Source organism: Triticum dicoccoides, chromosome 1A, assembly GCF_002162155.2.
Source record: "Triticum dicoccoides isolate Atlit2015 ecotype Zavitan chromosome 1A, WEW_v2.0, whole genome shotgun sequence".
Taxonomy (NCBI): domain Eukaryota; kingdom Viridiplantae; phylum Streptophyta; class Magnoliopsida; order Poales; family Poaceae; genus Triticum; species Triticum dicoccoides.
The window spans coordinates 52,934,476-52,944,968 of NC_041380.1; the positions used below are offsets into that span (position 1 = coordinate 52,934,476).

The 10,493-nt window shown below is 40.4% G+C and overlaps 1 protein-coding gene and 1 pseudogene across 1 annotated transcript in view; both read right to left on the bottom strand.

The window, feature by feature from the left end:
- Positions 1 to 6,369: 6,369 nt before the first annotated feature.
- LOC119351052 lies at positions 6,370 to 10,124 on the bottom strand (annotated as a pseudogene).
- LOC119362712 overlaps positions 10,073 to 10,493 on the bottom strand; it is a 1,948-nt gene continuing 1,527 nt past the window's right edge. The window contains exon 2 of the mRNA XM_037627994.1: positions 10,073 to 10,269. Within this exon, the coding sequence (XP_037483891.1) occupies positions 10,195 to 10,269 (75 nt within the window). The 3' untranslated portion in view covers positions 10,073 to 10,194. The remainder of the gene's footprint in view (positions 10,270 to 10,493) is intronic.

Sequence of the window (10,493 nt, forward strand, 5' to 3'; positions counted from 1 at the left end):
TTTCTCTTGCTCTTGCGATGAGAAATCTGTTGTTTTTCTCATATGAGGTTTTTTAAAGGTGTGCATGTGTGGTTATTGATGTTGTAGTTGGTTACATTTTTTTTGTGTGTCTTTGGCCTCCCCATAGATTCTTGTCAAGCTCCGCCACTGGTACCAACTGCTTTCGCCAGTCACGGTTGGCCCTGTTGTCGTCTCCATCGCCGTCAGTGTCAACAACACAGACTTGAGCGATGAGGGTGGCTTCTATGGCAAGGACAACCAGTGCGGAAGTCGGAACGATCACGAGCTCTTACTTGTCAGTTATGACTTTAACTCCTACATTCTCAAGAACTCTTATGGAGATGACTGGGGTGATGAGGGTTACCTGATCCTGCTGCGCCCCGATTCACGCTGCGGCATGCTCAGGCAGGGCGGCTCAGTAGTAGTAGTAGTGAGATTTCGTCAGCGCCAGCGGTTACTAACAAGAGAGTGGTTTTCCAGCTCCCGGGTGCCTTGGCACCCTCTATGAACAGTAAAAAAAAATAGAAAAGAATCTAAAAATTCTAAAACTTTGCAACATCAAAGATGATCAAACTATGTAAGTGCTTGCAAGTTTTCATGCCAAAAAACTATTTGAGGAGCTCTACACACGAAAAAGATTCCAGTGCTTGAAGTTTCGATCACTTTTAGCACTAAAATCTGAAACTCGTTTGTACACCTTTCTCTAGATGACACTTTGACATGAAAACTTGCAAGAACCTATAAAGTTTGACTATCTATAATGTTGCAAAGTTTCAGATTTTTTTTAAACATTTTATTTTTTGAATTTACTGTTCATAGATGGTGCCCAGGCATCCGGAAGTTGTTACACCTTTCTGTACTAGCAAACATGTGCGCGCCTAATAATCAATAATAAAATCTGCATGTACTGTACGGCGTGTGATGGATCGTTAATATGCTGGCTGGTCTGATATGCTGTTGCTCATCGCCACTGCATTCTGGGTGCTGCGTGCGTACATGTACACGGAGAGACGGCAATGGCAAGACCTGTGTTAAGAAATAAATAGTCACACAAGTTCAAGCACTAGTACTACACTACTTGGCTCAGCAGTCTAGAAAACGATATCTATTAGTTCGTAGTTTACAACTAGCTATACCCGTCGTAGTTTACAACTAGCTATACCCGCGCGGTGTCACGCAGCGCCCGGTTAATACTTAGTGTTTGTAGGTGGCATCTTTGTTGTACACATTAAATTTTAAATTAAAATAACGAAATTATGAGAATAATGTTGTATTCTCAACAGATAAGTAATATATAGAAGCAAACTGAAAAGGATAAATTTATTGTCACTATTCGTGATGCATTCTAGATCGATAACAGACGCTATGTAAAGTTTGCATCGGTCAAACAATATAAATTGATGAAACTGTACTCTCTCTCTCTCTCTCTACTCACAAAAACACATGTTTTACATACTGGGTCTCAAATTCATCAACACTAAATATACAAGTGCACAGATAAGTGCTCTACAGGTTTGTACAAACTGAAGAAATTCATAGCCACTGAACAGAAGTACTACAAAACATACAAAGTCATTGGCACCGAACATCTAATTCCCTGTTGTACTACTTCCTTGTTCACCAAGGGCTGATTAATCTGCATCACATGATTGATAGACTGACAGCCTCTAATTATATTCATTTTTTATAAAGAATGTGCTATTTTTTTTTGTTAAAATTGTGCTAGTGTCATGGTGAAACAGATTGCATAGATGGTTGATTTTTCATTGTGAAAAATATTGTGTAAAAACATTTCACTATATTTGTCCATTATTCTCCTCAAACATGGATCACTAATATGTTTTTATTTGGTTAGATTGACGGTTTGGCAAAAAAATATTAAAATAGAAGATGATAACTCGGCCAGCTTACACCAAGTCGGACACAGAAGCAGTTTTCGATTCCACCACAAACCTAGGAACTAACCATTACTCTCTCCAAATCTGTGGAGCATCTCATCCTTTGTGGCGATCTGGTATCAACACACGGGACTGGCATCATATAAGAAAGCCAACATGATAAGATCACACCCGTCAGGAAAAAGGCAGAGATTTTTTTGTTACTCTTCCTACTTCTTTTCAACTTCCTCTTTTACCAGATCAAAGTAAGGCGATCTGCAGTTACCAAAAGGATAGGTAAAGATCATGATTGTTTAGTTAATCAAGCAATGGTGGTGCAATACTAAGCAAAGATAACAAACGGCAACCACGGTGATCATTCTATGAAATAGTATATATGATAACATCATACATTTTCGCAGTACAATCAAAAATAAAATGATTACTTATAGGAAAATGCATTATTTTCTGTTTTTTAGTACTTCGGGGAGGATAAATAGTGTAACATGACACCAGATCAGCAACTTCCTTGAATCTGACATGCTTATATCATTTCATAATATGGCCTTGTACTTGAGATTCCAAATAGAAGAATGGTTGGCCGTTTCTTCTAGTTAATTATAATATAGACAGATAGTATACAATATAGGCTTGCACACAAGACTCAAATGGGAACATGGTAAGCCGTTTCTTCTAGCTAGTTGTTCCATTGACAAAAATATAATGGAAAATATCATCATGATCTATACCAAGTGCAAGGTACATGTGCAGAACAAACTATAGAAGGGATACCATAGAACAGTAGAGAAAAATCAGTCCTACACCTCACCAAAGTCTTTCTTAGCCTGTTGTCTTCCCTTCCTCCTGAAGTCTCGTATGTATTTCCTTCTAAAGCCTCATATAGTGCGCTTGAGATATATTCTTTTCAAGCTCCTCACTCAAAGAGCAAAAGAAATGTAATAAAAAAATCACGAAAAATAACAGTACTGCATCGGTAATGTATTCATATGGGGCCTTGCAAATAGGTGTAAATTTCAAAAAGAAAAGTTCTGTTTATCTTTTCATCGTCTTTTCTGGCAAGAACTTGGTGGATTATAAATTATCTATATAATGTGATCGTTATGAAAAAAATAAACACGATATATTTGACATAAGAACACGACAAAGGGGGAAATTTCCTTCTCCAACAAGGCATATAGAACTGTCATTAAAAAAGAATGGCAATTGCCCAGCAAACCTATGGAGTAGTCGACAATCCTATTGTCAGCTCATTTCACACACGAATTTCACATACAGTAGTAGGATATAGAGTTCTCTTTGTTAATAAATTAGGACATGTTTGCAGGCATTAAACATCTTATAGTCCAGTCTAATGCCAATTCAAAATTGACACGGCTGCGCAATACTGCAGAGGAGGAGACCCGCATGATATGCACGTCTACCATCTTGTACATCTGAAAATGCTTGTACAGTGTGCTGCCTAATACAATCTGATCTAGGTACAAAACTGAAGCAACTTAGACTATCAGGGAGTTAAATCACAAAATCTATTGACCCATATATCTAACAAAAGAATAAGAATTATCAACATTGGTCCAATCTGGAGTAAGTTTATAACTGGACTATCATCAAATCTTCTCAAAAATGAAAATGATGCTTTGCTAACTGGATGAAAAAAAGATACGGCAGCTCACTGTTACATATCACTAACCATAACTGCCATAGAGCAGGAATCTTGTTCATATAAATTGAATTTATATGTACTAATTTATGGCCACTATAACAGATGACTACACACCAAAGGAAAACTCCAATGAGATCGACCGCTGACATATTGTCACTAAAAATATGTAACCGCTGAAAGGAACATGATATAGAGTATTTGAGGAGATGGACAAAGGAACATAGTTGAAGGCAGCATCTAGTTTTTTGAGCCTTGTCATTTTGATTCTCATCGTAACTCCAAACCTGTTACAACATAAGATTTGTCTATGCTCTCAGCTGTAACAATTATCTTTTTTGTCACAAACTCTTCAGCAAAACAACAACAATCAATTGTGAGTAAAAACTAACTGGCAATCTGATTCATTCATATAAAATGAAGTAGGTGTTCATGGAACCAAATATCTAGTATGATGTAGCACACTGTGAGTCAAGTCAATTTCTTTATGCAACTACATAATCAGCAAGATCTATTCTGTGACCTTCACCGGCAAATTTTCTGATCTGCTACCTTATCTTCATCTACAGCTCCAAAACAACATAAAAGGGGAAAGAGAAAACAAATTATGTGCAGCCAAGAAGGAACTTGAGGCTTGAGATATTTCTGACCTGTAGATTTTTAATGAGCAGGCTACTGTACAGGGGAGATGCTACGGCAAATGTAAAAGAGGAACCATCAGAAAAGGGAGAGGCAGAGAGAGATGCCCTATGAGAAGGTTGGAGAGAAGCGCCCGTGGGAGGATGTGGGCAGCAGATATAGGAGGGGCAGGGGGGAGCTGCACGGGAGAGGTAGAGAAGCGCTATTGAAGGTAGAGAAGAAGCATGATGGAAGAGGTGGGGAGCAACCGTGGGAGCGGCCGTGGGAAGGGAAGGAGGAACAACGGGAGAAGGGGAATGAGGAAGAAAACTTGAGGGGCCGAGAAAAATCACCTGATTCGGCATACGCGATTGCTTGGCGCGCGGGGTGCACATCCTCATCTTCTGCTTTAAAGCATTAAGCGAGCAGACGCCACGCCTGAGCTACTTTGAAACATGGACAGAGGGAGGAGGCGCGGCCGATCAAAACATGAAATCGGGGCAAGCAAGAAGAAATCGCACGAACGCTCAACACCGACTGGATTTGTTCGGCGCTTGACATGGATCAGAATTAATAAATTACTACTACAGTCGTGTGTGCTTACAGGTGAACTACATCTCGCTGGGCTGGATCTAGACGACGCCCTGTCCCATGGCCATCAGATGCCCGCAATGCTCCAATCCAAGGCTAATTCACTCTGGAAGTTCCCTCTCAAGCTCCAGCCGCCGCAGGTGGAAGAACTTGATCGAGATCTCGGGGCCGCCATGGGAAGAGCTGCGGTAGACGTGGCAATCTTCCTCGATGATCGGGGCGTGGAAGAGGATGCCGGCGGATGGGACAACGCTGCCGCCGCCGCTCCAGCACTTGATCGTGCTTCTGTGGCTCGAGGTAACCATCCCCACCGCGTCGGTTGCGCTTCCTGTACGCCATCTCCGATGGCTCCACTGCCACCAGCTCGGCCATGGGGAGAGGAGATGCGGAGAGGGGCTGCGCCGAGAGGGGAGACAGGAGCTCGACGGTGAGGTGAGGAGGGCCGGGAGGAGGCGAGATAGGGACCGTCGGCTAGGAGAAGAGTCACTTTTTATAGTCATCTACGGCGGTGCGACGGTCGCGCTGGATTGGACGGGATCCTTCTAGCGAGCTCGCTAATCCCGACAGATCTCGAGAAGAGCTGGGACAGCGACAGCACAAACGGACCGACAACGGCCGAACAGCAGAAAGCGACGCAACAAATGGACCAACAGCGGCCAGCGCAAACAGCAGACCCGACAGCAACACAGAAGAAATCCAACGGCCAATAGAAATGAAAGGAACAACCACGCCAGCCTACCCCACATGCAATCAAAAATGCTAAACCCACCAAAGGAATCGTCACACCAGTTCAAAAAATTTGAAACAAAAAACCGAAGCCACAACGCGTTTCTACCCCGCCCCGTACCAGCGTGCGGCCTTCTTCATCTCAGTTTCTGACGCCTATCCGACAACACGCCGCGCCATCTGTTTTCTGAAACCGGTCAGCCAGAGATGCTGAGATGTAGGCATGCAATCTCTGACGCTGTCCGTCTTGTGCCTTCTTCCCTCCATTTGTTCTGCTTCCCCCACCAGAGCCATAATAATAACATAATAATCACTCTAAGTTGTTCCTTCTTCTTTAGTTTGAGGATCATTTCTGAACCGGCTTCCATGAGTTTGCAGTGAATTCCTTCCGGATTTAACTCTCTCTCCACTCCAGTCTTACTTTTTTTTTTCTGAATTCCTTCCAGATTTAACTCTCTCCACACCAGATTTAACTCTCTCCACACCAGTCTTACTGATTTGCATTTGAAAAACAGATCTTCGTCAAGCCTCCCACACATATAGCATATAGTATCTATTTTCATTCTTCTTCCCTTCAGCTCACGCCTGACAGCCTCCACAAAAACTGTTTAATTTTCGGTAAACAGTCAATTTGCCACAGTTTTGTCCAGAAATCTGAGATTCCCTGACTCGCTTCTCTGTGGCTGCCTGAGCACAAAAAAATACCCTTCCTGTTGAAATGCCATCCAACAATGTCTGTGGGCAGGAATTGTTCTGATGACTTGCAGATCCTCTTCCCACTAGGTTGGCTCCGGAGTGGTACATCCCATTGGCAGGTCCTTGGATCAATCAGCTCGTCCACCTTCATCAACATATTTCTCACGGCACCCAAGGGTCCTAACACATGTTTATACTATGGCCATCCCCAACTTGCCATATTGTGCCAAGTTTTAGTGTCTCCACGCCTAACTGAATGCTGCGCCAGGTTGCTGTTGCATCTACAACACCAGTGTTTGGGTAGTATTTCGCTTTGAGAATCTTGGCACATATATTATATATAGCACAATCTTTTAGTTCAAAAATAAAAAGCGACGACATGTTAAAAGACAAGCCATATGTACCATGTACGTTTGCCACAGCCAATGCTGCAATGAGTTGTGCATGGGTGGTCCCCACACAATGATGTGCTCCAGTGACAACAGCGTATCTGGCCTGTGCAGCTATAAAGAAATCAACAAATGCCACCCACCTTGGAGCCGATCCCCAGTCTCTTGAACGAAAATCTAGAGGCTTGCACAAAAAATAAGTCTTGAGTTCAGGGAACAAGATGTGAAACCAGATATAGATGCAAAAGTATCCACAGAAATACCACAAATGCCATGAGTTGCCTATAATTGATCAAAACAAACGTAGTGACAACTTGTGTTCTTAGACTAAACAAAATCTTACATTAATGAATAGTGCCATACTGTTATCTTTATGATCAGGATAGTTTTGAACTATGTAAGTAGAACATTTAACATGGCATCCACAGTTTAAGGTTGCCTCAGGCACCTATTGCAGGCACATATGCCAATCCTATCATTAGCAAAGGAATATTGCATTCTATGTTTTTTAAGCAGGTAAATATCTTTAAAAGATAGCAAATATTATATTGTGTACTTGCGGTTCTATCCATGAGCTACTCCCTCCGTCCTACTCCCTCCGTTCCTAAATATAAGTCTTTGGAGAGATTCCACTATAGACCACATACGGAGCAAAATGAGTGAATCTAACTCTAAAATGCATCTATATACATCCGTATGTGGTCCATAGTGGAATCTCTACAAAGACTTATATTTAGGAACGGAGGGAGTACAATATAAGGTACTCTAGGTGAATTAACTCCCCTAAAAGCACCAATCACATATGTATGTGCCATTAATGTGTACCAGCAGGTTCAAAATATGATAAGCAAATCTCTCTATGGTTAAAAGAGGGCTACATGTGTCATTTGTTTTACCTCATAATTTGTCCTGGAATTGCTACGATGTTGTAAGAACTGTATATACACATATGGATTGTCTTAATTCCACATGCGTATTGAAGAATGCTTCAAAATGAAAACACGACATATAGACAAGAGAGCAAAACAGAGAAAGAAGATCCTCAAGAAGCACATGATAAAATATGCACAAGATGACAAGAAATCCAGAGCAACTTAATTAAAAAAATTGCCAAAATTGTAGCTACACACTAGCAAAATAGGGTTGTGCATTATTAATATAGCAACTTTAGGAAATATCTATATTTGTTTGTTTTTCCATTTCCTGGTATCAACTGTAACATCCTTGACACAAATCTAGCATAAAAAATCACTCCTAAAGATTCCAATAAGTTTCAGAACTCAGAAATCTGTAGAGGAAACAGTAACAGTTATGGGGGCAGGACATGATGAGAGTGAATAATACCTTATCATTTCCAACTATCTCCAGAGCAGAAGTCTTGGCAAACAACTTGTAATCAAAATAAAGTACCTGAAAACAATTGCAGAATGAACACCTAACTTTTCAATGTTTCCAGAAATGCATCATCAATCTCCATGGTGCTTGAAATATGGTGCTAAGTTCACCCTGTAGTATTCAATTCAATCTAGCAGCTAACCTCTGCAAACTCACTGATGTCTGACTTTATCTCCTTCACAAATGCTGGTGTGTCTGAGACCAGTGCCACCAGAGGTGCACCCTTGGTATTCCTAATCTGTAGGGCTCTCTTAATACAAAGAACTGCAGCTTTTCTTGCTCGGACTGGCCTGGAGTAATGATAGGAGTTAACCTTTAGCTGTTCAAAACATATGATATCAGTGTTCTAAAACATAGGCCTATAGCCAACTATCGCCTCATACTGATTAGCTCTTTAGATCGGCTGATATGTTGTACAACACCAACTGCTGCTAACAAATTATCTGCATTATAAATGTGGTGGACATTCTGAAACTGGAAGATATTTAGTAATATTGAAATTGACTATTACTGATTCAAACTTTAAGTTTGAAGATTATATTAGAGAAATAAAAGAAATATGCAAAGCTATCTTAGGTTACATTAACAATTTCGGCTACAAAGAAGCATTTTCAGTGACTACTGATGAACGAGATAAGTAGGCAGGTGAAATTGCATGATGTCAATATTCTACTATACTGCACTTTTCCTTCTTGAACTGATGGGGCAATCTATATAGTTACTTCAATTTACACAAGCATCCACAAATAGTGTGCCATACCTATTCGCCATCATGCGCGTGTGCAAAACAATATCTGGATTCGCACCCTTCAAAGCCCAGTCAACTGCTTCTTGGACTTTGCTGGATGTAGATATGATAGCTCGCATAAGTTCACCAAATATATTAGGCCTGGCATACAATGAGTCTGGCAATCGAAAAAGAGCCGATGCAGCAGCTTCATTCTAGGATGAACATTCTCCAGAAAAAACTGAATCCCAACTGCATCTGTTGCGCCATCAAACCTAGAATTGGGAATAAGTAGCACCATTCAGCATGCTTTTTACACGTAGCTTTTGTATGAAAACTAATGACTCAAGAAAAGAAAGTAAACCAACTGCACTAGTGTGTAAAACAAGAAAGAATAAATGCACTACGGCAAATGATTAGTTACATGAGAAATGCACACTAATGGAAATGACTGGTTAGTGGTCACCTAAGGCTTAAGGGAAAAAAATTAACATTATAGAACTTGTTCTCTAAACCCTAAGCCATGTGTAAGTGCAAGATGTCACAGATATTTTCATCATCTAGTGTGCCTCTGGAGTAAATTAGGAAACTTATCACCGTTGCTATTTTCTGCACTTCTTCCTATCAATAATATATGCAGATCATGCCAAGAGAAATACTGTAAAACATAAAACTTATTCTAGGCTGTAACTTTAGTACTAACCAGATAATTGGATCTTTCCAGCCATTCCAGTCACTACACGGAACATTCGTCTCAGCTAGATTTAAAAAAATGTCCACTCTGATATTCAGATCTCTACCATATGTCCTAGCACAGCGATGTTTCCTCCACAAATGTTTGATTTCATGAATAGTGAGTGACTGGTTGGTATAAGAAATGTAATCCCCAAAAGGATACAATCCCCTGTTTCACAGAGAGGAACAAAAATTCGTAAGTGGATAATGACTATTAATCACTACTGCTATTAAACTACGGAATCTATTTATCATTGGTTCACAACCATGATAATATGCAACAATTCACAATTAAACATCCTGTAAAAATTAATACTATATAAGGAAGACAAAATTTGAAGAAGTTTAGGAACGACAACAGGAAAAGAAGCAATTCCATAGAACTCGGTGCTTCCAACCAATCGCATAGTAGTCAATTCAAAGATAAAGATGAAAAGTAGCTGAGTGTAAATGCATTGCCTTGTTTGCGCGACGATCAAAAGATTGGTTTAACATAACACTCAAGGCTCCCACTGTTAAGATCCTGTTTTTACAATTGCAGGAGAGAGAGAGGCCTTTTCAAGAGTCATTATGATGGAACGGTTGTCCTAGGAGGCCGCCAGTTTAACATAGCAAATAGCCGAAAACACCCCACCCATGAGAAACAACAATCTTAATCATAGTATGGAGATGCATACATACATTTTCATCTCAAATTTACCATATTACATTAGCAACATCTTTATTCTAAAATTCTCTAGCAACACATACAAGAGACGTTCAGATCCACATGTGTGCTTCAGCTCCAGGAACGGCGCCTCCAGACTCCACTTCCGTAGCAATGCACCGGCAAACCTATATAAAAAAAGTAAATAATAGCAAGTGAGAATTATATATATGATTAAACACTGGTACCAATAGGATTAAGAAACATTCACACAAAATTCAGACTTAAGATGTTTCCAAGACAAACAGGGTAAGTGACAGCAGATGGTGAGATCATCAATTATTAGAGAAAAACGACTTATGGATCCACCACACCAGCCTATCAAGCATTAGCACACTATATAATCCCCCCC